Raw genomic sequence first — 26,666 nt, forward strand, 5'->3', positions numbered from 1 at the left:
TCATTTATTTCTAACTCATTTCTGGAAATTACTACTCCGATAAGGATAAGCTGTGCCCTTAAATTAAGTGTCAGACTATTTTGAATAATTTGCCTTAATTCTGACTGTTTTCCTTTTGATTATCTGCCAAGATTTAATGTAGTTTTTCTGTAGGTTTAGCTGGCTGTCCTTTAGTATTGATTCACAGTTGCAACTGAAGAATTTGCAATGTGTCAAATGCATAGTGGATGTTCCTTATGTAGGATTACTGTCTAGTAGCTGTAATAGCTTGTTTTTTTTCAAGAGGAAAAAAGACCTTTGACTGGAGAGAAAAGAAAAAATTAGTGTACTGGTAGTACATTGGTGGATGATGTTGATGAGTTGGAGACTGTGGAGTCATTGGTGGGTTATTTCTCCCAATTTATAACTGCTTAGTGTTCCTTAATTAAGACTTCTACATGTGGAAGATCACTGTGATTTGGGTTCTCTATGTAATTTCCTGGTAGTAGTAGTAAACCAGTGCTGTTCTTCCTTCTTGCCCATGCACACTGTTGGTAAAACAATTTGTTCCTCAGCATTTGCTACTGCAAGGGGAAAACTTCTCTTACACTGGACTGATTCATCAGTTTGCTTCACTGTGAATTTACACAGTGAGCAGCAGCATGTATTAGTGGGGATGGCAATGACTTAAGTGTCATGTCTCCTGAAAAGAGCTTTCACGCTGTCCTGAGCTGGCACTGTGAAAGAGAAACAGGAAGACATAAGAGCCATTTAAACACAGAGATGGAATGGAAGGATCCTGAACAGATCCTTTTACGTAGCTTTCTGTAATTAGTCTCAACCAGTTAATTAGTTTAGGGCACAATATGGAGTAAATTTACTCCTTTTCTTCTGATATTAATGTAGCTATAACATTCTTCTAACAGGTCATTGTACTCTGGTTTCCTGTGGTTTTAGTGTACCAGCGATTCTTCTGTCTTAAAGTTGTAATCTGTAAAAAGACTCAGTGATATTACATGTCTTCAAGTAATTAGGACTATTGCATGGTAGCCTTGTGCCTGACTTGCTTTGTTCAATGTTGAAATTTTAACACCTGTAGCTACTTTGAAAGGGAATTTCACAAAAGGTGCTTACAAGTGGGACAAGGTGATAGCATTAGAGTGAATGATCTGAAAAACATGCACATACATAGGCTGCAAGGAAATGTTGTGTTTTTTTTTCCCCCAGGAAGTTATTACAAACTCTTGATTTGTCAAGTCTTGACTGATCATGTAAAACAAAAACTAGTATTTTAAGGCTTTAAAAAACCCCAACAGAACAGGAAAAAAGGCATATATTAGATGACAGCAATTATCACAAAGTGCTCTCACACATGATAAAACAAATTGTATGTAGTCTGTGTACTACACTTAAGTCTTTGTTTAGTAGAATGATACTCTTTGCTAAATGTGGTCTGTGACTCGGATATCCATCTGTTCGTAATAGATAAACAGTGATCCAAATGAATCTTGAATGCTGGCATGAACACTTGGAAGTACTCTTGTAACGTGGTGAAAAAGTGTAGTTATGTTGTCATTAACACAAAGTGGAATTTAATTTCCACTGTTGAACACTGCTATATTTTGACCTGTTCTGACCACTGTCTGCAATTGTCCGCTGGAGAAAAGCGGACCTGCCCTAGGCTTTTAATGTGTACCTAAGAAAGGAATGTATCTGCAGATTTAAACTATTTAAAGTGAAAAGCAGCCTGAGGGTGGTGAGATGCTGGAACAGGTTGCCTAAGGGAGCATCTGTGGCAGTGTTGCAAGACCAGGTTGGATGGAGCCTTGAGCAAGTTGGTCTAGTGGGAGGTGTCCCTGCCATGGCAAGGGGGTTGGAACTAGATGGTCTTTGAGGTCCCTTCCAACTCAAACCATTCTATGGTTCTGTGATTCTATGAAATACTTTTTAATGCAATTTTTTACTCTTGTGTTGACTCCCTTTGCAGTTATCCCCTAAAGGGGATAATTTACCTACAGAAGCTGAAACAGAAGAAAAAGAGATGGATACCTCAAAGGAAGATGATCTGCCTTCTGAAAAAAACAGTAAAGTATGTGAAAGCTTTTTCTATGTACCAAAGAACATCTTAATACTATATTGATTGATGTAAATCTATTACTGAGTACTAAGAAGCTACAGTTATTACTACTGTGACAGTCTCAGGAGCTGTCTAATTATATAAAACTCCCTTGTGTTAACTCATATTTATACCTCTCATTGAAGCTAACAGGAATTGAAGCTTTCATCGGAGAGGGAGCTCTTAGTCTGGCTTGTCTATAAGTTCAATTAAAACAGGTAGAACAGTAGGTTTTTTCCACTTACTCTGTATTGCAAGTGTACATTTCTAAAGGACTAGATAAAGAGTTCAGACAGACTAAAACATCACTGCATACCTTTATTTGAAATAGAATATTATTTAGTACTTAATTCTTATCTTTCAGAAAGAAATTCTGATCACCAGTTATTCAGATTTTAATAGTTTAAAAGCAGGACTTGTCTTCGCATATATTATGGGAATCTTATCTAAATTATATGCCAGAGGCTTCAGTTGTGGGGAAAAAACTTAGAATAATTTAAAATACATCTTTGTTTTGTTAAGGCTTTTAGAGCTATTTTAATCTTCACAGGATGTGGTGAAAACAAGTGATGCTTGTATTCCTAAAGTTGCTAGAAGAGGAAGAAAAAGAAAGGTAACAATATGTTTAATTACTTCACCTTACTGGAAGTTTTGGATGTGATCATACTATGTATTATTTTCTTTAATGACAGATCATGCATATGTTTGTGCTTGACGCCCTCCTCCCCCCTTTCAAATGGCTGAAAGATTTGTAGGAATGAAAGTTTTCCTAGAGAGTGTCTTAGAAGTCTTAATTCTGTTTGAACTCAGTGTAGAGTAGGGAGTTCCCATCTTTTCCCAAACAGTCCATTGCAAGTAAGAAACTAAAATACAAACTGTTGCTAGACTGATAAAATAGTCTGTTTTGGAGCTCTGAAAAATGTAACATCTTCATCACACTGAAATAATACCTGAAATACTTCTGCTTTTCATGAGGTTGTGATTTTGTGGTTTCTTCAACCTGAGAAAAACTGGAGTTACTTTGAAAGAGGCAGTTCCAGCTGTTGGCTCAGCATGCTCCAGCCTTAATATTCATGGGGTATACAGCAAGCCAGATCAGGGCACTGACCCATCTGAAAACTAGATTAAAGTGGGGCGAAGTTTAATTTTAATTTGCGACCATTTAACTTGTAAGACAAGTGGTGACAGCAGGGATGGGATGAGTGCGAAGTAACTGTGACCCTGTGAATATGGTTGTCACAGGTAAGTAGCATGCTGAGTATCATTTGCTTCATGAAAAAGGAAGATACATGTTTGGATGCTCTTATAAAACCAACTTGAATATTTAACAAATACAATTTAAAGAATACCTTTTAAAAAAAAATTTTGTAAAAATCTAAAAGAAATTCAAAGCAAGCTTGTAGTCTGAAACAGCAAGAAGTTGAAAGAGTGTCTGTGACTATGCATACCTGTGATTTCAGCTTGTAGATGGGACAGAAGCCTCACAGATGATGCACACAAAAAAGATCTCATTCTTTGCATTTTCAGAAAGCACTCAAATCTTGTGTTAGTGGTGTTTTTTCTTTTGCTTTGTTTGAGGTTGAGGTTTGGTTTTTTTGGCATCATAAGGCACCACAGGCCTAAGATTCCCTCTGTCACATTTACTAGCTTCAGCTGACAGACTTGTGTTTGGGACATCTGCATGTGGCAAGGCATTTAACCAGAAATTTGCATTACTACAGGTCATTGCTGAACAGAAAAGAATAATATTTCAAGGGTTGTGGTGTGTGCTTGTGGGTCAGAATAGAGGGTTGGCTATGTAGTTGTATGAATTTGAGTGCGTTTCTCATTTGTCTGAAGAAATGTGATGTTTTCTTTTCCTGGGATTGTAAAAAATGCATTTAACAGGTATTTTTGTCTTCATTTAAACATTCTTTTTCCTGTAGGCTGATGGAAAGCACAGTTAATACGACATGCGCCTCTGCTCTGTTCTAGATTTAAGTTTGTCTCTGTTCTTTAAAATGGCTTTTAAAGTGCCTTTTATTATAGGTGCCCGCAAGAAATATTAAGATATGTATTTGCCCATAACTTTTCTGTTGCTGCTAGCTGATGCTCCTGTATCCAAGACACTGAATTCTGTGAATATTTTCTCTAGTTCGGATCTTTCTCAATTCTTTTTGTCCATGCATATGGATATGGAATGTTTCTGTACAGAGATATGTATCTTTTTTTCATCAAGATCTTTTGTCATGGGTTCTATCTGCCTTTACAACCCAAGCCCCTAAAATGGCTATGTAGATGAAGGTCATTATGTCCAGTTAGTGCAGTTCAACATAGAATTTTTTGTTGTGAGTAATTGGCTATAGAGCTAAAGCAGGTGTTTTTCTGAACAGCTCCATCTACTGGCTCGATACTTTGATGCAGCTAGGAGAGATGATGGCATCTAAAAGATGACTGTGTATATGGGGCAAAAAAAATATGAACATACCTGCTTAAAACTGTGTTTTTGGCATGCTGTTACAGAAATATTACAAATAGTCCTTTTCCTTTGGTGTACCAAGATAGTTCATTGTTCTGAAGATGAATGGGCTGGCTAAAATTATATGAAATGTTACTGTATCAGGTAGTGATGGTATGGAGAAGGTGAAATTAGTGATATTCAAATATAATCTATTACTTAGCTTGGAAACTTTTTTTTCTCATATGTAGAAGCAATAGCATAATAATGCATTTCTAGAAGTTTAAAACTGTTGTTTGAGAAAGTAGTTGAGATAACGGTTCTCTGTATTGTCACTTGTGAAATTCATTCTTTAAATTAGGCTGAAAAACAAGCTGAAGCCGAGGAAGCAGCAGCCGTGGCAACGGCAGCAGTGGCGGCAGCAGTGGCAGCAGCAGTGGCGGCAGCAGCTCCTGTACCAGTGTCTCCAAAAGTAAGCCCCAAAAGAGGAAGACCAGCAGGTAACTTTAAAGGTTAAGGACTTTAAAGGACTTTTTTTTTTTTTTCACCACAGAAATATCTTAGAACTAGGGAGCTGTCTCGTTCCCCTGAAGTACTACTGGGTATGTTCTCATGCTAAAGGCAGTCTTTGCTAATAGATTGTAACGAGAAAACTCCTCTTCTCAAGCTGACAAATTTAGGATGTAAATGAATTTAAATTGTTAGCATTAATGCTCGGTCCTCTAAATAAGCGTTGTTGGTTTTGGGTACAAGTATCATCTTTAGAAAAGACTTCTTTGTAGAATGTTGCAAAACTATAGATACACGATAAGAGCTCTTTGTGCACTGTTGCTCCATAAAGGCTTATATTCATTAAAGGTCTATAAAATACTTTTAATTGTGTCAGAATATCCATAAAATACCAGGAAGAGAACTGGGGAGACACGGAGCCTGTAGGTGGAGCTCAGAGGACAGTAAAAACTAAAACAAAGAGCTGGAGTGACTTGTTTAAAAAGATGTTTAAGGCAGCCTGTGTAGATCGATAGACAAATGAAAAGAAGATATAACTGCTTTATTTAAAATGTATAATTCGAACCATTTGGTGATAATTCTGTAGTGCTTGTTTCTTTCAAAGCAGCAGCGATCTAATTCATGGGATTCTTTGTGATAAGCTTGCAGATATTCTTGAATTGATCATTAACTGCTACATCGGAAAACAGTTCTTGGCAGTAGTTAAGTGCATTGTATGAGCATCTAGTCTGGGAAACAAGTAATTTTTACTCGGTCTGTATCTGTTGACAATATGAAAATGATTTCTAGAAAGTGCAACCACAGTTAACTAGACTTAATTACTTTTTGCCTTGGAAGCAGTGAGGAAATTATGTATTACTTCAGCTCCCCTTTGCTGCACCCCCCACCCCCTGATTCATTACATGTACTAAATGTACATTTTTAATACTTGTTTGTGTTTTTTATCTTTACAGTTTTGTTGTTTTCACTAACTACTGTCCGTAAGAGCAGGAAAGAGTCTATAAGGGGTGCTTTCACCTCCTGTATAAAATACCTTTTTATAAGATGTACTGTGCAGCCTTTTCTGGTGTTGATATGATGCGTGCATCTCTTGCTTAACAGTGCCCCATGCTAACACCAACACGAGTTTAAACACCGAGTATTAGGTTTCCTAACCACATGTTGCTGTGATACCAGACACACATTTGAAGGATATAAGTGCCAAGAAGGCAGATACACTGTTTGTCTTACTCCTGACAATATGATGAATCTGAGAAAATGCCAGGTTTTGCTCTGTGCTGTGGTGTGGTGGTAGAACTTCTTGACAGTGATTTGTTACCAACAGGTGATGGAAGCCCAATGATACATCTAAAAATAATGGCAAACAGACTGCTTAAATGTGGGCACTAATGACTTCTTTCCATTCTCTAATTTCAGACTTTCTCGTTCTCTAATTTGAGACTTGTTTGTGTTAGTTATGCAACATGTGAAACAAATCCTAACTGCACAGAATGCAAAAACCACAAGAGTTGGTAGTTGGAGCCTGTGGCTAAAAAGCCAGCAAAGTATCTTCTTTTCAGTTTACCAGTCAGCTAAAAAAACCTACCAACACTTCAGTTTTTCAAAGAGGTCTTGATTGAAGTTTGTTAGTCATTTAACACTTGAGGTTTGTATAATAACAAAGTTAGGGCATACATTTTGATTTAAGTGTAGCTTCTGTCCATTGAGTAAGAATCTTTCTTCATAGATGAGGGGCAGATGGTGGCTGTGGACTAACCTGTTATTTCTGTATAAATACTAGCTTCTGAAGTAAAGGTTCCAAAACCAAGAGGGAGACCGAAGTTGGTGAAACCACCTTGTCTTTCAGAGAGTGACTTGTGAGTTATTCTGTTTTGTTTCTTAATATAAAGCTTCTTCATTGCAAACCATGTTCTTCCTTTTGTTAAGACTTCATAATTAGTACTGAGTTCCTGACAGGTTTTTGCTCCTTCGTATGAGTATTCAGTATGAGTTACTGTTTGCTTTGATGTTGTAATTTACAGCTCAGGTAATTAATACACAGGAACTCCAGGTAGTACATTTCTGGAACAAGAGACAGAAGTTCTTAACCATCCTAGCTTGTAAAATCTGTGCAAAATTCCTTATATGACTTGTATGCTGAGTGAAGACGAAAAGATATTTATTAAGAGAAAAGACAAGATCATGCAAAACTATTTCTTTTTTTACATTTTTGTTTCAGAAATCTCTTCTGATAGAATTCCAACACTATTTGTTACCTAAATTTTGTTTTACCCTGTTCCATTCTTGTGTCAAGTTCTTAGTGGTCCTAGTAACTCCAGGAAAAGTTGAGCATTAGCTCAACTATAGATTTCTATAGATTAGCAGATGCACACTTTCAGCATATGTACACCTTAAATAAGTACACTTTATAAAACTAGTTTACACCGTATGCACTCTTGGTCCTACAGACACGTGCGTGTGTGGAGAACTTCTGAGCATTAACTTCTTGGGTTTGGATCTATGCACGTTAATGTTAGCTTTATTAGGGCCTCCATACTACTATTTATTTCTTTTTTTGCATAGGTAGTGGGCTATAATTTTAGAAAAAGACTTGAGTATTTTCTGAAAAGTCTTTAACGTCACAATGTTCAATATCCTGTGGAGTAAAAAAAAAAATAAATCCCTGAGTTGGAAGAATGTGGTGTTTTAAACTCACTGTAGATAATCAATATGATGCCTGAATACTGTTAATGTTTTAGTGTTAGTGAGGAGGAGAAGGCAAAGAAAAAAGGACCAGAAGAAAAGCCCAAAAAGCAAGGGAAAAAAGATGAGGAAAGTCAGAAGGAAGAGGAGAAATCAAAGAAGGAATTTGACAAAAAGGAAGGAAAGAAGGAGGCTGAACCAAAAAGGAAGAATGCTGCAAAAGTGGGTTCTGCATCAGCTTCTGATTCTGAAGATGACGGCGAAGAACAAGAAGGTGACAAGGTATAATTTTGCTTTCCCGATACATTTATTGTAGAGGAACATAGTTTCACTGAAGATCTTTCCTGTAGTTAATGCTACATTTTAGTAAAGGTTGTAGCCCTGTGACTGGCTAATAGAGACGTACAGAATAGAAGTTGCAGAACTTCATTTTGTTGGATAATTGTCTCAGGAGCTTCTTTGGTACTTTCTAAGAAAAGCATCTCTTGTAAGATACTTTTCTTTTTAACAAAGGATTTAAATGTGGAAGTTAGTTGTCTTGTCCAAAGTCTTTTTCCATCTGTGTTCCTTGGAACACAAACTTTTTTTTTCCTTAGATGCATCTAAAAGAACATGTGGCTTCAAATCAAGTTTTTGAAAGATATAAAGCTGTCCTTAGCAAGCCATTTGGAAGGTCGTCTTTTTTTTTTCAGGTGCTTAGGATATTTATTTGCCTTCTGTTAGCAAAGGAAAAAGGAAGAAAGGACTTAAAGTAATTCAGAACTTACCAACATGTGGAGGTCTTACACTTAGTTGCAGGGAAAGCCAGCTCTTGTCATGTCATTCTGTGGAGCAGAGTTGCTTCAGAGATATTTAGTGTAGGTCGGTTTACTTGTTTACAGAAGCAATGATTTAATACTTTTGCTTTTCTCTTTCCAATCCTAAAATTCCAAATAAAAACAGAAGAAAAAAGGGGGAAGAAGCTTTCAGGCAGCTCATAGAAGAAGCACTGTAAGAGGCCAACAGGAGAGAGAAATAACAGAACGGAAGCGTAAGCAAGAGGAGCAGACAGAATCTGAATTGTGAGTATGTTTTAACATGTGATGTCCTCAAGTTGTAGGAGTACAGGAGGAAACAACGTCTGAAAAAATTCCAAACTGGTTTGCACTGTGTTCTGTTGTTCTCTCTCCACCCCTCCCCCCTTTTTTTTGGTGTCTCTTTTAACTTCTTTAAGTGCAGAGTAAAAAGCTCCTTTAAACCAGTATGTTCTATTGTGGGAGGATGGTAAGAACCTAGAAATTAAGCGATGTCAGTCTTTCAATGACTTAGAATTTTTAGCAGAAGACAGCTGCTGGGTTCTGTTTAGAAATAACCTAAGAATATATCCATGCGAAAAGGGATCAGTGTGAAAAACTGTTCAGGACTGCCATATATTTTTCTTGATGTTTTGGACACATTAGGTTGAGAACTGGTAGGACCTATTTATTAATCCATGGTACTGGATTTTTCATCAGGTTGTGGAATGCATAGGGTTAACATTTCCTTCTCTGTCTGGCAGCTGGAGCACACACTGTCAGACAGAAAAAGGAAAAAATAAGAACTATTCTTCTGTAGCGCTGCAAAGGCAGTTGAGTGATACCAAGAGCAGTCTGCATTCAGAAGATAAATTAGCACAAATGAATCAAACTTAAGAATGGAGAGAAGATCCTGCCAGAAATTGGGGGAGTGGGACAATAGGAAGAAATCTGACTCATTCTCAAGAACTATTCTGCAAATGGATGAAGAAGCCACCACCATGAGAGCATGATGTTCCCATCCCCACAGTTGGTGGGAGGGTGGAAGAAAGGGAGAACAAGGTGAAAATTCAGAGAAAAAGGAGGATGGTAATGGTCATCTTCACAACAAAACTGTACCTTTTTTGTATTCATTAACAAGAATCTAGTTTGTTTGGGTTTTTTTATCCTCTAGCGCTTTCTTCTCTTCCTGTGACGACTCCTCTGGAAACCTAACGTATTACTCTACTTGCTTGTAGCAAACCTAAGCATTTCCAACTCCAGAGATACTAAATTGTCCTTAGCATCTCTGCAGCTCTTGATATATTACTATTTGAATCTGACCTGTGCTGATTGATTTTTGCAATTGAACTGTCATATATTGACTTGGTTATAATAATCAAATCTCTACTTTTAAATAGCTGTCCTATTTTATACATTGGAGGGTAGATAGAGCTTTGTTTCAGTAAGGTAAAGGAGTAGAGGGTAATGAATGCATAATTAATTTAATTGTAGCTGATGACTAATCGACAAAACTCAGTATTGATAAAAACGAAATGGATGACTTCTTTATGCTGTCTGTCTTCGAGTTCCTGTACTAATACACTGAATATAGGCTGATACCCTTTTTTTGTTACTTTTCTCATCAGCGTAGTTTCCATTTTCTGGTCTTTGTAGCTACTTTGTTAGTATTTACTGAAGTCTGATAACGGTGCTTTGTACATCGTTCTGTACATATACAGGGTTTATATGTACTGTTTAAATGGCATGAGCTTGTGCTGCCAGTTGAAGTAAAATAATCTTACTTCAGAACTGTTGATTCTGTAACTGGATAGAGCACGAAAGGAACATGGAAGAGGGTACACCTGCAGCTCCGGATACATATTACTATGACAGGAAGAAAACTAGTCATAGAATATTTAGTGGTGATGTGCTGAAATAAGCAAATTCTAAAATGAGGCTTTGAAAACCCTCAGTAAGACGAGAGTGAGGAACTGCTAAATAAGGGTGCATGATCTTCTCTGAATAAAGAGTTCAAAAGCTTGTTTGGAAGACTTCTGCCTGTCTTCATTGTGTAACTGAGGGAGACAAGTTTCATGTTGTTTTTCTTAAGTCCCAGCTTTATTTTTTAGTGATACAATTAGAGAAAGAGCCAGGAGATATCAATGAACTTGTAATAAATCTTTTTCCTTTATTACTATTTGCTTCAAGAATATTTAAATTATCACTGATACGTTTATTGTCAGTTGTAGGATACTTATAGTATTATAATTAATTATATGAGAAAATAATAGGAACTAGTTATGATTAACTGATCTCTCCATAATTCCCTGTGATAATGTTAAACAGTTCTGCTCTTTTTGTCATCATAATGAAAATATTTTCTTTCTCCATCAGTTAGTTCCATACAATGCTGTTTTACCAATTTGTATATGCAACCAAAATAAAAAACAGCTTGTAAATCTGACTTGTTTTTAAAATCCTTTAATTTGCTGTTTCTAAGGGAAACTGTGTGTCAGTATGGAGGATTTATCGGCAGTATCTTGGCCAACTCATTTTGTTAATTTATTTCAGTCTTTGAAAACCAGGGTTTGGCTCTATGTGGTTTTTGCATGCTGAGATAATACCTCAAAACATTGTATCCCATCTAAAAATTGGAATAAAAGACTGAAAAACGGACGTTACAACATTGTAAAAACACTTTAATGTTTTTGATAGGCAGAGTAAAGAAGAAGGCAAGAAAACAGAAGTTAAGAAGATGGAGAAGAAGAGAGGTTAGTTTAAAGAAGCTAAACAGTATTTCTGGTCATCTTAAATTTTGAACAGAATTATCTGCCTGGATAAGTTAACTTACTGCTTAGAGTGGCTGTGGAGTCTGACCAGGATATTTGATCCATGACTCTTTTCTCCAGGTCTGTGAAACAGTGCGTTCTTGTTCTTCTATGTTCTTTCTTCACTGCATCAGAACAGGTCTTTCCTATTCCCATTTTACTGTCACTTCAGCTTTTAAATGACAATGATCCCTTCTGTTTGAGAACAAGAAACAAAAGCTCTTATTCTTTGAACCAAGTAACTTTTGTTCTTCCTTTCATTTGTTCCTGTCTTTTCATAACACAATCTGAGAGACCTCTTGAGAGTATTTAGATACTACCTCTTACTAAGCAGGAAGCTTGCTAAGCAAGAGGCTTCAACTCAGATTACTGTCTACTAACCCACACTTGCAAACTGACCTTCATAGGGATAAGTCATTCCTTTTTCAGTACTCCCATCTTTAAGGGCAATACAAACCGCTGGCTGTAATTTGTAGTATAGTACAGATCCAGGGGCAAGTAGTGCACCCAACCCAGTGTTGGCAGGGGAAAAAAAATTATCCAAATCCATCCAAGATGGATTGGCCTTGATGGAAACGCTTGTTTGCTTGCAGTATGGTTGAGAATATGTACCCCTTGTGTATGGAAAAAAAATCCAAACAGGCATTCAGCATGTGAATTAGAGATGGACACGTTAATTGATCTTGCACACCTCCTGAAGCACGTGTACTGGTAGCATTTTGTTTGGATGGATTTGGACTGTAACTTGAATCATGTCCAAATTACTGAAAACAAAACCATCAACATCCAGGTGGTGTGGCATTAAAGGTTTTCCAGCTTTGTAACTCAATTAGTATTCACTTCCTTTTAACCTGGCCCACAAGTAGGGGGTGACAGCTGTGTATTGAAATAGAAAATTATTTTCGGTTTGTTACTCCTAAGGAGAAAACTACGTAGGTTGCTAATAGTGTCCAACTTTAAAAAGCTGCATGTTTATTTCTGATAGTAAGCCCTGTAGTGCATTATATGTGCACCTGCATCATTACCTGATGTAAAGTGCCTGCCTATATTTTTCTGTATTCTCTGTGAAGTTCAGATTTGTAGGAAGGTTTCTGCAAAAACAAACCTGATGTGATTATCAAATATTCATGCATACTATTTTTAATCTTCAGAAACATCAATGGATTCTAGGCTTCAAAGGATACATGCAGAAATCAAGAACTCCCTGAAAATCGATAATCTTGTAAGTATATATTTTTTTTAACTGATTTATGTTTGTAATTCCAGTAGGAAATACTTCACATGCATGTTTGTTTTTAAGTAATATTCTGAGAATGAATGGAATTTTTTCAGTTTGAAAGGTAACTGCTCCTTAAATGAGGTTACTACGGACATTAAAAGATCAATGTCAGCAAGTAAAATTGGTTTTGTTAAAAAATACTTCATAATAAATTATTTACCAGAAACTTCAGCCAGAATTCTGTGAAATGAAGCATCTGTGCCAGCTCAGCCTGAGCCATGCACAAGCACTGGAAGGACACAATGCATGTAGTTGTGGCAGAATCCCTGATGCAAAGGATGGAGGCCCCCTTTTGCTGACCCCACGCACTGTTGAGGGAAGTCTGCTGCTTGCTGGGGGTCTCTGGCCTTAAGACTGTTTCTAACTGCTGCTGGTTTTCTATGTGGGGCACCAATGATACGGTCAGGCAAGAACCGCAAAGTATCAAGCGTGACTGCATGACTCTGAGGGTGATGGTCAGGGTATGGAGACCCAGGTGGTGGTCCCTTTCTCAAGGAAAGGACTTGTGAAGGAATGGATAGGACTGCTAGGAGGTGGCAGGATCCACCCCAAAGTAGTGCTGCCACGAGGCTGGCCAACCTGGTTAAAGAGCTTTTAAACTAGGAACAGTAGTGGAGGAGAAAGTGAGAAAGTGGTGGGGCAGGATGGCAATCAAATGATGCAGGGTGATGTAAACAGAATAGGCCTTGTAATCCACAGAATTCCTCCACAGAACAGGACTGAAGTGGCATCACCACAGGCATATGCACAGAAATGAGGAAGTGCTGGCCACGCAGCATTATGACATCTTGTAATCTTTCTGGAAAGTCATCATAACTGGGTGCCTCTTTGAAGTACACTGCACACTAATGCATGTGGCATGGTGGACAAACCAGAGGAACGGGACATCTCTCTGCAGTTGCAGGGCTATGGTTTCATTGGCATCGTAGAGATTTGGTGGGATAGTTCATGGGACTGGAGCCTTGCCATGTATACAGGCTCTTTAGGAAAGACAAGTGCTGGGAAGACAAGGTGTGGGATAACTCTTTCTGTGAGAGGCCAGTGGGAATGTGTGGAGCTCTGCATTGGTGAGAGTTGATAGGTCAGGATTAGTGGGCAGACCAGTATGGGCGACATCCTGATGATGTCTACTGCCGATCACCTGATCAGGCAGAAGTAAAGAATGAAGTAATCTTAAGGCAGTGGGCAGATGGCCCTAGTTCAAAGGCTCTGGTCCTCATTGGAGGCTTGAACCATCCTGGTATCTGCTGAAGGGACAACATGGGGATGATACAGCAATTCAGGAAGCCGCTAGGGTGGATAACTTCTAACGCAGGTGATCAAGGAGCTGACAAGGGAAGATGCCCTGTTGGACCAAATCTTATAAACAGGGAAGATCTGGTCAGGGATATGAAGGTTGGGGGCAGCCTTGGCTGTGATGGTGGAGTTCAGGATCCTGAGAGGAGGGAGCAGGGCACAAAGGATCACAGCTCTGGACTTAGGAGAGCAGACTTTGGCCTCTGCAGGGATCTGCTTGGAAGAATCTCTTGACCATGCTGGAGAGAAGGGACCAGGAGATCTGGCGCACTTGTAGGGATTACCTCCTCAAGACTGATTCATCATGACAAGCAGGAAAATAACCAAACATCAGGAGGGCTGCGTGGATGAACAAGATGCTCTTGACTATAGTCAGGACACAGAAAAAAATGAAGCATACAGGAAGTGGAAGCAGAAACAGGTGACCTGGGAGGAATATGCGGACTCTGTCCAAGCATGGAGGGATGTGCTTAGGAAAGCCAAAACTCACCTGCAGTTAAATGTGGGGAGAGAAACAAAGGACAGGTTTCTTGACGTACCTTACCAGCAAAAGGAGGACTGGGAAAATGCAGGCCTGCTGCTGAATGGGGTGATGGATCTAGGACAAGGAGAAGGCCAAGGTATTCAATGCCTTTTTGAGCTCAGTTTGCTCATGCAGTTCCTTTCAGGAATCCTCGATCCCTCACACGAGTGGAACATTCAGAACAGGAAAAAATTGATGGTCAGTGGACAAGGACTGAATTAGGGAACATTTAAACAAAGTGGGACCTGATGTGGAATAAACCAAAATGTGCCGAGGGAGCTGGATGATGTTTGTTTTATTTAAGTCATGGTCATTAGGGGGAGATTCCAGAGGACTGGAAGAAAGCGAATGTCACCTTCATCTTCCAGAAGGAGGATCTGGGAAACTGCAGGCCGGCCAGCTTCACATCAATCCCTTGGAATGTGATAGTGCAAATCCTTCTGGAAATTGTTTCCAGTAACATGAAGGACAGTAAAGTCTCTAGTTTCAGCATGCGTTAATGAAGAGGAAATCATGCTTGACCAAACTGACATCCTTCTGTGAGATGACTGGCTTGGTGAATGAGGGGGAGCAGTGGACATTGTTTATAGTAAGTTTAAAAAGGCTTGTGACACTTGTCTTTTGTAACAGTCTTATAGGCAAACTGATGATGTCTGGACTAAATAAGCGGATAGCAAGGTGGACTGAAAACTCGCTGAACTGCAGGGCACAGAAGACTGATCAGTGGCAGTTAGTTCAGCTAAAGGCCAGTCACTAGTAGTCAATAGTGTTAAAACATCATCATTAATGACTGGGATGATGGGATGAAGCACACCTGTAGCAAGTTTGCAGATGATGAAAAAACAAAGGAAAGATTCGATGGGTGCTGCCATCCAGAGAGACTTGGACAGGCTGGAGAAATGGGCCAGCAGGAGCTTCATGAAGCTCAACAAAGGTTTGAGTTCTGCACCTGGGGAGCAATAACCCTGTGCACCAGCACAGGCTGGGGAGCGAGAGGCTGGAAAGCAGCTTGTCAGAAAATGACCGGGGGGTGTTGGTGGACACCAAGCTTGCCACAAGCCAGCGATGTGCTCCTGTGGCAAAGGTGGCAAACAGCCTCCTGGACTGCATTAGAGAGAGGGTTGCCAAAACATGGAAGGAGGTAATGGCTGCCCCTTATGTGGCACTGGGTGCCATTTTGGGCTCCCCAGAACAACAGTGACATGGATGTACTGTCGGCAGCCCAGTAAAGGGCCAGGAAGATGAATTAAGGGCTTGAAGTATCTGTCATAAATAAGGAAAGGCTGAGAAGGGGATCTTCTCTAAGTTATAAGTACCTGAATGGAGTGTGGAAGGACGACAGAGCCAGACTCTTCTCAGTGAAAGGACAAGAGGCAATGAACACTGATGTCAAGACAGGAAATACTGCTTAAACATAAGAAAAAGCTTTTTTACAGTGAGGGTTGTCAACCACTCGGATATTTTCATCTGAATTCTTACACCTTGGAATCCACTGTTAAGGTTGGGCAGTGAAAACAGACAGGGAAGGACCAGAGCTGTTACGTGTTTTTCAAGCTCATTTTAATTTCGGTGCCTCTGGTGCTTTAGAACAATACTTCCAGGTTTTCTGGATTCAAGGTTATTTGTGCTTTTGTTGTTTTTCTTTTGTGTTTTTTTCTAACTCAAACCATGAAACCAGATCAAAAATACTTCACTGGTCTCTTCCTTCTTTGAAGCCCTGGAGGGGGGACGCAAATCTTCGGAAGTCCACTTCCATTTACACAACTTAAAAAGCAAGTAAAAGGCTTCATTCCATCTCTGTCTTTATGTACTGCTGAAAACAAGAAAATTCTCACTACCACTATTAACTGGCCAAGGAGAGGTGTGAGACCGAAATCAGCTTGAGGATGTTCCCTAACAGATGACATGGTCTTTTCAGAGTAACATTGCATGGATGGTGCTGAAAGGGAATCAGCCTTTGGTTTAGTGTCTTCATTCTGTAACTGCCATTTGTACAAAGAGAAAATACAAGTGTCAGTGAAAAGTACAGTAGCATGAGAAGCAGCAAGCTTCTCCAGCTCAGTGTTGTGTTGGGTGTGGGAGGCAAGGTCTGGTAGCGGGGGCAGGGGGTTGCCCTGTGCTGGACATGCCAGTTTCAATGGACCCACCGCTGGGCACAGCTGAGCCCCTCAGCTGAGATGGTGGTACCTCTGTGAAAATTTACTTTGAGAGGGCAAAACACACTGGGCAGAGAGAGAAGGAGGAGGGGAGGAAAGAGTGAGAAACGGCAGAGGGAACGCCAAGGTCGGAGAAGGGAGGAGGTGCTACATGGTGCTGGAGCATACTGGAGTATTCCCCAGCAGCCCCTGGAAGAGACCACGAAGGAGCAGGTGTTTACACTGCGGCCTGTGGGGAGCCCATGCTGAAGACTTCTCCTGAAGGACTGCGGCTTGTGGGGAGAGCCCAAGCTGTAGCAGAAGAGAATGTGAGAGCGAATGAGTTGCAAAGAGGAACTGTGACATACTGACCATCTGCCCCTCCTGCACTGCTTGGGGTGGCCTGAGGAGACTGGCGTAAACCTGAGCATGGGAGAGGAGGGAAGGAAAAGTGTTGATATAATGTTTGTCTTTGTTTCTCAGGACCCAAATCTATTTGAATTGTTAATAAATTAATTTTCCCTAAGTAGAGTCTGTTTGGCCCATGACATTAACTGGTAAGCAATGTCCTTGTCTTTATCTTGACCCATGAGCTTCTTCATCCTACTTTCTCCCTCCCCACTGTTGCGGAGGGAGAGGAGAGCAGCATCTGGCTGCTGGCCAAGGCTAACCCACTGGTGCTAAATATGAAACACTTTATTTGCAGCGTGGCATATTCTGAAATGAGTCTTGGAATATTGGGAAGAACACTTAGTTTATCACAATTGTATTTATCAAGTAAACATGATAAGAATTCTGTTGAGCATAGTCCTGATATGTTTGTTTGGGTTTTTTTAATACTAGTTTCCCTTGAGAAAAGGAGCTACAGCTTTATACAAGATGCAGAATAAAAGGAGCCACAGCTTTATACAAGATGCAGAATAAAAGGAGCTACAGCTTTATACAAGATGCAGAATATTGTTATGACCTGTGCTGGCGATGAATCTTGTTAGTTCTAAACAGGAAGTAAAATAAGCAAGAGTAGCTGAAGGTAGTGAAACTGAGAACTAAGTATTACAGGAAGACCTTAGTACAATGGTTCTTAGAACAGAAGCTCACGTCATTACTTCTGGGTGTCCTGCATAGCATGTCATTCATCAACCTTTTAACTGAAAAATCTACAAAGATAGCTCTGTATATTAACTGCAGTCCACTTAAGATGCTTTGCTACCTTCTCAGAGGTAAGTTTTTGGGAAAAATTGTGTATGGAAAAGGCTGACTATGAAGAACAGCTTAAAGCACTAGAACTGTGAAACTGGCATAAAGCTTGAGTTTGTATTTTGGAAGTATAAAATTATTTTTTAAAATTGTAAGTTATTTAAATAGGATCTGCCTTTTGTTACATAAGTAGCTGAAAGACAACTGACTGTAATTTTTCTCTGCAAGTATGACTAAATTCTTCTAAAATTAAGCACATGGTCAAGTTAAGGATATTATGGGAAGGTATCACTGACCATGGAATTGAATTTAGTATGGCTAATTAAGGATTATTATCATGTAAGTTAAGTCTTGAACTAATTTGTTGTTTATGTACAGGATGTGAACAGGTGCATTGAGGCTCTTGATGAGCTTGCATCCCTTCAAGTCACAATGCAGCAAGCTCAGAAACATACAGAGATGATTCTGACTCTAAAGAAGGTGAGATCTGCAATGTTAAAGTAATCTGTCTTCTTAACTTGGTATCAGTGTTATTTACTACTGGAGTACTGTGTGCAGTTCTGGTCCCCGTAAGTCATGAACAACACAGGCAGACTGGAGAGGGTTCAAAGGAGGGCTGTGAAGGTGATCAAAGGGCTGGAGAACCTGCCCTGTAAGGAAACACTGAAGGGATTAGGTCTTTTCTTCCCAGATGAGCGTCAGGAGGGACCTCATCACAGTATTGCAGCACTTAAAGGGCAGCTACAAAAAGGACGGAGGCTCTCTCTTCACAAGTCGCCACAGGGAGAAGGCAAACGGCAGCGGGTACAAGTTGCACTGACGGAGGTTTCATCCTGACATAAGAAAGAAATTTTTTACAGTGAGAAGAATCATTTGCCAGAACAACCTCCCCAGGGACACGGTAGAGTCCCCATCGCTGGAGGTTTTCAAGATGTGATGGGATAGGGTGCTTGATGATCTCATGCAGGCTCCCTTTCCCACGAAGGGTTGGACCAGATGATCTTTGGAAGTCCCTTCCAACCTGGGCTGTTCTGTGGTTCTGTGATATTTCAGAGAGTGTAAAAGTTAATGACCTCATTTCAGGTTAAATTAAGAATTTCATCTAGCATGTGGTGAAATGGCATACATATTTAGATACCTTACTCTGATTTCAGATACGGAAATTCAAAGTTAGCCAAGTTATCATGGAGAAATCTACAATGCTATACAACAAGTTCAAGACTATGTTTCTGGTTGGGGAAGGAGATTCTGTTCTTTCCCAAGTTCTAAATAAATCACTGGCTGAGCAGAAACAGCATGAGGAAGCCAACAAAACCAAAGAACAGTGGAAGAAAGGAGCAAGCAAAAAAATGGAAAAGGAAAAGGACCAAACAGGTAAGTCACCATGTTTTTAGTTTCTTGTCATATCAAAGACCCAGTCCCCATCAATTTCTGAGCCAGCTTCAAAAAATCCTTGATGTAGGAATTATACGCATCTATTAAAACTCTTACATATCTCAAATAGTCAAGGATAATACTGCTATAACTAAGTTGCAAGTTCAAAGGCATAGTGTTTTCTGTGGCTATTTTACCTTTATTGCCTGAAGGGATGCATTTTTTACTTCTCTAAATTTTCTGTTACCTTGTGGAATAAAAGAACATGAGGAAGAATAACATACTACCTTCCAGTCCTCAAGTAGCTTTTTGGTGGCTAGACCAAAAGTAAAGAAATTATCGTCATTTAGGGGAGAACAGGCCTTTATGCTCTTAGCAGTACTATTCCAGATTAATCATGAGCGGTTGTACAAGTACAGCATGGTACTGAAAGCTTTCCATAGGAAGAATGCTCTACAATAACTTAGGTCAGTTATTAAAAAAAAAAATAGTAGTAAAATAGATATTGCATTTTTAAATAGAGGACTAAAATGAGATGGAGATACTGGAACACTGTGTTGCAAATTGTCTTGGTTTGAAAGACAGGTGTCTGCTGAGGAAGGCAGGAGCCTCCCTTGAAATGGAAAAATGCAACCCCCTTCCCTCCAAATTATTATCATTTTGAAATTAAGGGGCCTTCAGGCAAAGATATGGGGAATAGGAATAACAGTTCTTTAATATATATATATATATAACACAAGGCAGAAAAAACAACGCACTGGTTTACACTGACAGAGTCAGAAACACAACCTGACACCCTGTTAGGGTGGCAGTAGCAGTCCGATCAGATGCTGGCTGCAGTCCTCCTGAAGCGATGGATGTAGTTCTGCTGAAGCAGCAATCAGGTAAAAGAGTCTGGTCTTTCTCCGAAGGTCCAGTGGTAGGTAGGTAGCTCTTGTCCTCTGGAACTCCAGTGGGGGGAAAAACTCCTCTGGGAATCCAGTGGAAGAAGGCTGCTAGGGTGTTAGAGACCTCAGGTTTTATTTGGCATGGACTGCTTGGCTCCTTCCCCCCGGGCGGAGCATCTCACAATGGGATGGGGAGTCGTGAGGCAGTTCCTTGATGGGCCATTAACAGGAGATAGCCCAGGAGCGAGTTATCGATGGGTCAGGCGATAAGGCATTGTTGTGCCCAGTAACAGGAGATAGTCCAGAGTGGGGAGGCAGGGAGCACCGCCCCACCTGGTCTCAACAGCTCCTGAAGGTGGTAATAGAATACTTTTTTTTCTTTTGGCATATTTTACACTGTAACCTAGGACACAAATGAATTTAAATCCTTGAAGATGTAGGAGTTCTACCCATCTATTAAAATTATTTAGATCCTTGATCTCCACAAGCACTGCAGAGAAATTATATTTACTTTGAGCTTGAATCCTGGGAGCAAAACTGTTTCAGGAAACTGGGAAGTTACACTACCCGGATCTGGAATAAGCAAGTTACTGTAACTGAGGTGATTGAGGATGCCAAGGATTCAGAGTAACTGTAGTTGAAATGCTGCTTCATTTGTAACTGCTAATAAAGCAAGGATGATAGAATCCAACCACTTTATGGTGAGAGAAGTATGTATGGTGTGGTAGAGGTTTCAGACAGATCTTTCCCCCAACCCAGTGATGAGCACAGCTAATACTTTAACAAAGAATCTAAACTGAAAGACTTTCCAGGTATTCTGACAAATAAAGCTACTCCAGATAAGGTTAGCACTAGACTTAACACACTGAAATACCATATTGTTGCTGAGTCAAATGGAGAATGGTAAGAAATTTTATCAGAGTAGAGGGATATTTCATGGAAGTGGATCTGTCTTTATTTGCTACAAAGAGAAATTCTGGTTCCTTGTGTTCATACTTCTGCCCTTTTAAAAACTGAGCTGCTGAACCCGTACTGTCTTTGCAAAGCACAGTTACAGCAGTTTGTACTTCAGCTGACGTACAGCTTCAGACTATGTACTTTGTAACAAGGGATTATAGCATTCATTGTTTCACTGAATTCCTCCTATGGCATTCAAGTTCAGAACTGATTCTGAGCAAGTCTAAACAGATCAACTACTGGAATGTCATCTTAAAATGATCTTGTCTGCTTTTTAGTATCTCTTAGCCTGTAAGTATTTAGATGAGTAATGTATTTTTTTTCTTGCTGTAGCACAGTAGTTCAATAGAGGGGGGTTTTTGGTAAATCTGTAACTCCAAATAAAATGGATTGTCAATTCTGACTTAGTGTCATTCCTCAACAATTCACACAAAATTCACTAGCTTGTAATACCAGAGCAAAACATGCATTCATCACAGAAATTTTAAAGAGGTTAAATACTCCTGCTGTGATTTCACTAAATACAGCATCTACATAGTGCTTTGTTTTCCTGCTTGACAATTGCACACTATAACTAAACACTCTTACTCTATTTATATATACTGTTTGTCATATTTTGATTATATACATATTGGCTAGAGTTAAGAGTAAAAAAGAACCCATGGAACCAGTAACTTTTCCAGTTAAAACTATCAGAAATCACCCAAAATTGTCTGACCAGGTCAGAGTGGTAAACAGAGTTTACTGCTGAAGTGTATTCTCTCACTGCTCAGCCCATAAATAAGAATTAGTCCTATTATCTGCAGCGTAGCGAGCACAAGAACTCAAAATATTGTGAAATACATAATACTGTTCATTTCCCATTATTAAAATTATGGGATGGGGCTCACTGCATGGAATTTTCAGAAGCTGAAGCCCTATCAGTTATGGCTCTTTGTATTGTTAACAGCTGCTGGGTATCAAGGTGAGGGAAAAAACATTTACGGTGTTTGAGTTTATGGAGGTCAAGAAATTATCTGTTGTTTTTTATAGCACAGTTTTGCTGCCTACAGTACTGTTTTATTTCCCTGACCTTTCATTTTAAAGGTTCAAAGGTTTTGAATGGAGGGTCTGAAGCTCAAGACACCAACCAGTCACAACACAATGGAGAGAACACCGAGGAAAAGAAAGATAGGCATGAAGCTGGCAGTAAGAAGAAGTGAGTTAATAACTTCACTGAGCTAAGGATCTGTTCTGCTCTAGCAAAATGATGTAAAATTTACAGCAGTAGATTGAGGTTACTTAACCATGTTGATGTACTGTTGTCTTTACAGGGTTTTCTCTCATCTTTAGAGAATGATAATAGCATGCAAATCATCTGTTAAAATTTTTGATTGAAGATTTAATTTAAAAGTTACTTCACTTACTGCCATGGTGGAGTCTTAAAGAAAAAAATTACAGGATGTACTGTTAGGAAAAAATCAGCATGTGGTGAGTCAGGGCAAAGTAGGCCTTGTCCTACGTTTTGGACTACTTAATGCCAGTAAGTTGGAAGCAAAGGAAACCTGAACCAAGTCTTACAGAAACCAGTGGGATTTATCAAGTTCTTTGTGACATCGTGTACTCTAATCAATAGCCAAGCCACTTTAGTATTCTCTAGTGTAGCTATAGAATTGCCCAAATGCAGGTAAACTGCAGGCTAGAATTTAGACCTGTGAAATTTCAGAACTCTGAACTGTTTATAGAGGTTGATGCATTTACCTTTTCCAAACAAGAAGCCATAAGAATGCTTGAATTTGTCAGGAGGTAACTATTTAAGCATTGGCTTCACTGAAAAATGCGGTTCTGTAAACAAGAACAAGCAGTGAACCTCTTGTAGAATATGAGAAACAATAGAATTTAGTAAACAATGAGGAAAAGGCCTAGAATTAATTATCCTTGAGCTGAACTGTTTTGTTGATGTACTGCTCTGTTTTCTCTGAGCACTTCTGCAGCTTGTGCCCAGGGATTCTCTTTGCCTAGCTGTATGTGTAGAAGCAAGCTTTCCTTTCATTGCTGCCTTCATGCAGGCCAGGAGAAACCACAGGTGCCCAGCATTATTTTGGCTGTCTGCCACGTTAAAACTGTAGAAATGGCCCGTTACATACAATAAGGTGAACTTAAGCAGAACAAAACCAAAAAACCCCTTAAGATGAAAATTAACGTGGTATTTGCTGAGGGGTAGCCTCAGAACTACTGGCCTCTGATTAAACAGCTTTCAGAATTGACACCTGTGAGTTTTCAGCCAGTGATGCTAAATACCCCTTTGCTCTGAACAAGCAGCCTGTTACAGGAATGTGGTGAAGGCACAAGTGCAAGTTCCCAATGCAGGCTGCACAGCCTAGCACACTGCTCAGATAGGTCATCTGGCAGAATCACAGTATGGCACTAAGAAAGTGCAACACCCAAGTTACTTGAAATTAACAGCAGGCAGTTCAGTAATAATCAACTCTACTTGGCCAAGTATTCAAAACCAAATGATTACTAAACTGGTTCTCCAAGGCCCAGTTTTTTTCATGGCCTGCTCCTTTCTTTGTTCCTGCAGAACCTTGCGTGGCAGAGAGACAATCTCAGTCAGGTTGTTTTTTTCATGTGTGATTAAAAGAATTGAGAATATTGGGGTGCATACCTGACACCTGGATGTATGTTGGTCAGAAGACACTTAATCCAGATACTTCAGATAGTTATGCAGGATGCCTGGAGAAGGCTGTTGAATATAAAGAATATCTCAAAAAAGCAACTTTGAGGCAAGACGATTTATATTTTTAATACTTCAGTAAGCATGATTGTATCTGGAAAAGTTGCAAATAGAAATTCCATGAATGAGCTAGGGGCAGTGTCATGTTCTGCTAATAAACATCTCTCTCTTTAAGCGTGTGTGGTGCTTCCTAAGGCTCTGAACTCTGTACTCCCAACACAGTCTTTGCTTTATGTAAACCAACACATCCACTTCAGAAAAAATCTTGTGTGGGTACTTGGGAGCAGTTGCTGAGGACCTGCACTCATTGTTGCCTAACGGCTATAAATCAGATTTTGTAACACCTCTTGCAAAATACCTTGCATGTTGAGAACTGCATCCACATACCTGTTCTAAATTCAAGCAAGCTACAGACTGGTGTCTTTCTATCATACAAACTTCCTTTCATAATTTTTATTTGCAATACTCACTTTTGTAGAGGTGAGAAATTAGCAAGCAAAATAAATATGAATGAATCACTGATGTTCAAAATACCCCTGCCGTTCCCGCTACTGCCTCTAAGCAAGTAATTTGTAAACTCCTCAAATCCCAGGGCTGTTTGTTCAGTACTGAACTTCACTGTCTTTCATAATTAGAGGCAAGACATCCCTGTGCCCTTAAAAATTCTGGAATACAGAAGTTGTGTAACGTAGTATTTCTGAAGTGACTGGCACTTAGGACAACTTTCTGTTCTTGTTTGGTAAAAATATATCCTGCTATATATACCACTTCCTGAGGCTACCTTAGTGTTTGGGACACACAGTGGATTATTCCTGGGTACTAAGGAAAGTTACAGTTCGTGAGGTATGTAAAGCCAGTGTGTTTTCCACCCGAGCAGATGTGTATTTGGCAGCAGACTAGGGAGGCCTGCCTGGGTGGAACACAGACCAGACGGACTTGTGAATGAATGCCTGCTGTTCACAGCTGGTCACAGACATTAATGCGACATTAAATTACTACTGGCTTAGCTTCACATTTGGGGGCAGTCAGCGTAAGAGAGAAGAGGGACAGCTGCATCCCTACCTGCCTTGGTTCTCCAGCCTTCATCTACTGCTGCACATACATCAGCATTGCTTACTCCAGACCGTACAGATTCATCTAGAATAAGCTGTGCTCTCCACATTTTTATATGGTCACTAATGCTGCTTTATTCTGTTTCTAGGATGTGTGGTGAAGAGAGAGAGCTTGAAAAACCAGCAAAAGATTCTGCCCTTGAAAGCAAATGACACCACTGGAGTCTTTTTTTAAAATACAAGTTAATGGGGATTGTTAAGTTTTGCATTTGAAATCTATAGACTGCTGAAAGTTCTAAATAATTTTATAAGCATAGTATTTTAAAGTTAAATTTTGTGGAATAAAAGCCCTTTTACTCTTGGTTTAAAAGTATTTGAACACTTTTGCCAATAGTTTTGTCCAGTATTAACAGGTAACACATTTCAAAAGATGAATATTCCAGTTAGAAAAAAATGCTTACATGGTACAAGACTTAGAGTTGTAGTATATTTTTACCTGACTACTGTATGTTTGTCTAGCTAATAGCAGGAAAAAGTGTAAATACTTTTAACTGCCTATTGCTTTGTTTGTATAAAACCTACTCTCTTCCTATGATACTGACCTCTGTTCGTGCATAGTTTTTCAACTCTTGTTGGGATGTCTTTTCACTGTGTTTTGTAGGAGTTGGAAGCAACACTTTTATAGTTGTTAAAATGTTAATGTACGAGTATACTTAATCACTTTTTTTAAACAATTTAGTTCTGTTCTTGCAAAACTCGTGCCAATTTACTGCAATGTGACTTTATGGTATGCTTTTGCTATAATAAGTATACTAGAGAGAAGTGTGGTGTTCCCACAGAACCTGTTGATGCACACTGGTTGGAAAACACTGTCTTGAACAATTCATGACAATAAAGAATTTAAACTGATAGAGAGAGACTGGTTCTTAATACTAACTTGTATAGACAAAAACATTTACAGGAGCAATGAGCGTCTGGTTTTAGTACTACTTAGATTTTATTGCCTTGGCATTAACTTGGGGATTTCTAATGTGAATTTTAACAGGAACACTGCTGAAGTATTTTAAGAAAAATTCCTAAAAGCATGAAAGGGAGTAAAATGAATACAAGCTCCTCTGAAAATTCTTTCTTGAAACACACACTTTGCCTAGCACTGGAGCTAGGAACAACTTGTATGTGACTGGAAAATGGTATTTGACAAGAGGCCAGCCAGGTTAGAAACTGGAGTTTAATAGTCCAAATAACCTTGTTAGGGGGATACTGGGGAAGGTGACGGTGTTCCAGGTGTACATTACCACTTTGTATTGTGTCACCATCAAGGCTGCAACAGAAAAACATGATTACAGCCTAGTGGAGACCAGTACCTGAAGGATTCATTCACCATTCAACAAGAATTTTCAGTATTGCAACATGACCAAAACGGCATAGTATCAAATACTGAGAAGTCAAAGTATTTCTTGGTTGCATACCTCGTACATTGCTGCCACAGCTTCTTCAGTCAGCCCACCTGAGTTTTTTTGTTCTTACCCAGGGTAGTATGGAGAAAAGGGTCTTCTCATATATAAAACAAGGGATACACAGCTTCTCCCAGTTCAAGTTCAGTAGCTTGCTACAATCTCCTGTTTGTGGTGGTTCTGCTCTTACAGTACTGCTAGGCAGCTAACATTCAGTAATACGAAAAAGCAACTTCACTCGATACGTCATGACCAGGTGAAGGTCAGTAACTTCAGCACTGCTTTCAAACTTCCCTGTTTTCCAGAATCTGAAAGTGACAGATTTATCTTGAGAATAATGCTTTTTTTTTTTCACTGAAACCATGCACTGCTATGAAGTAACTCCTCCTTATTCTCTGTCTCCTAATTTTGGAGAGATTAAAACTTTTTTTCCCTAGTATTGCCTTTTGCTGGTCATTTTTGGTTTGTTTTTTTTTTTCTTCCTAACAG

At 39.4% G+C, this 26,666-nt stretch overlaps 1 protein-coding gene across 1 annotated transcript in view; it reads left to right on the top strand.

The window, feature by feature from the left end:
* The window catches only part of PSIP1 (PC4 and SRSF1 interacting protein 1), a 39,493-nt gene extending 13,861 nt beyond the window's left edge, over positions 1-25,632 (top strand). The window contains exons 5-16 of the mRNA XM_086478986.1: positions 1,967-2,068; positions 2,646-2,708; positions 4,894-5,032; positions 6,823-6,898; positions 7,781-8,006; positions 8,667-8,785; positions 11,195-11,250; positions 12,459-12,529; positions 18,116-18,217; positions 18,892-19,111; positions 22,042-22,153; positions 24,873-25,632. Coding sequence (XP_086335112.1) covers positions 1,967-2,068; positions 2,646-2,708; positions 4,894-5,032; positions 6,823-6,898; positions 7,781-8,006; positions 8,667-8,785; positions 11,195-11,250; positions 12,459-12,529; positions 18,116-18,217; positions 18,892-19,111; positions 22,042-22,153; positions 24,873-24,936 — 1,350 coding nt within the window. The 3' untranslated portion in view covers positions 24,937-25,632. The remainder of the gene's footprint in view (positions 1-1,966; positions 2,069-2,645; positions 2,709-4,893; positions 5,033-6,822; positions 6,899-7,780; positions 8,007-8,666; positions 8,786-11,194; positions 11,251-12,458; positions 12,530-18,115; positions 18,218-18,891; positions 19,112-22,041; positions 22,154-24,872) is intronic.
* The last annotated feature ends 1,034 nt before the right edge of the window (positions 25,633-26,666 follow it).

Source organism: Leptosomus discolor, chromosome Z (assembly GCF_034619465.1).
Source record: "Leptosomus discolor isolate bLepDis1 chromosome Z, bLepDis1.hap2, whole genome shotgun sequence".
In the NCBI taxonomy this organism is placed as follows: Eukaryota; Metazoa; Chordata; class Aves; order Leptosomiformes; family Leptosomidae; genus Leptosomus; species Leptosomus discolor.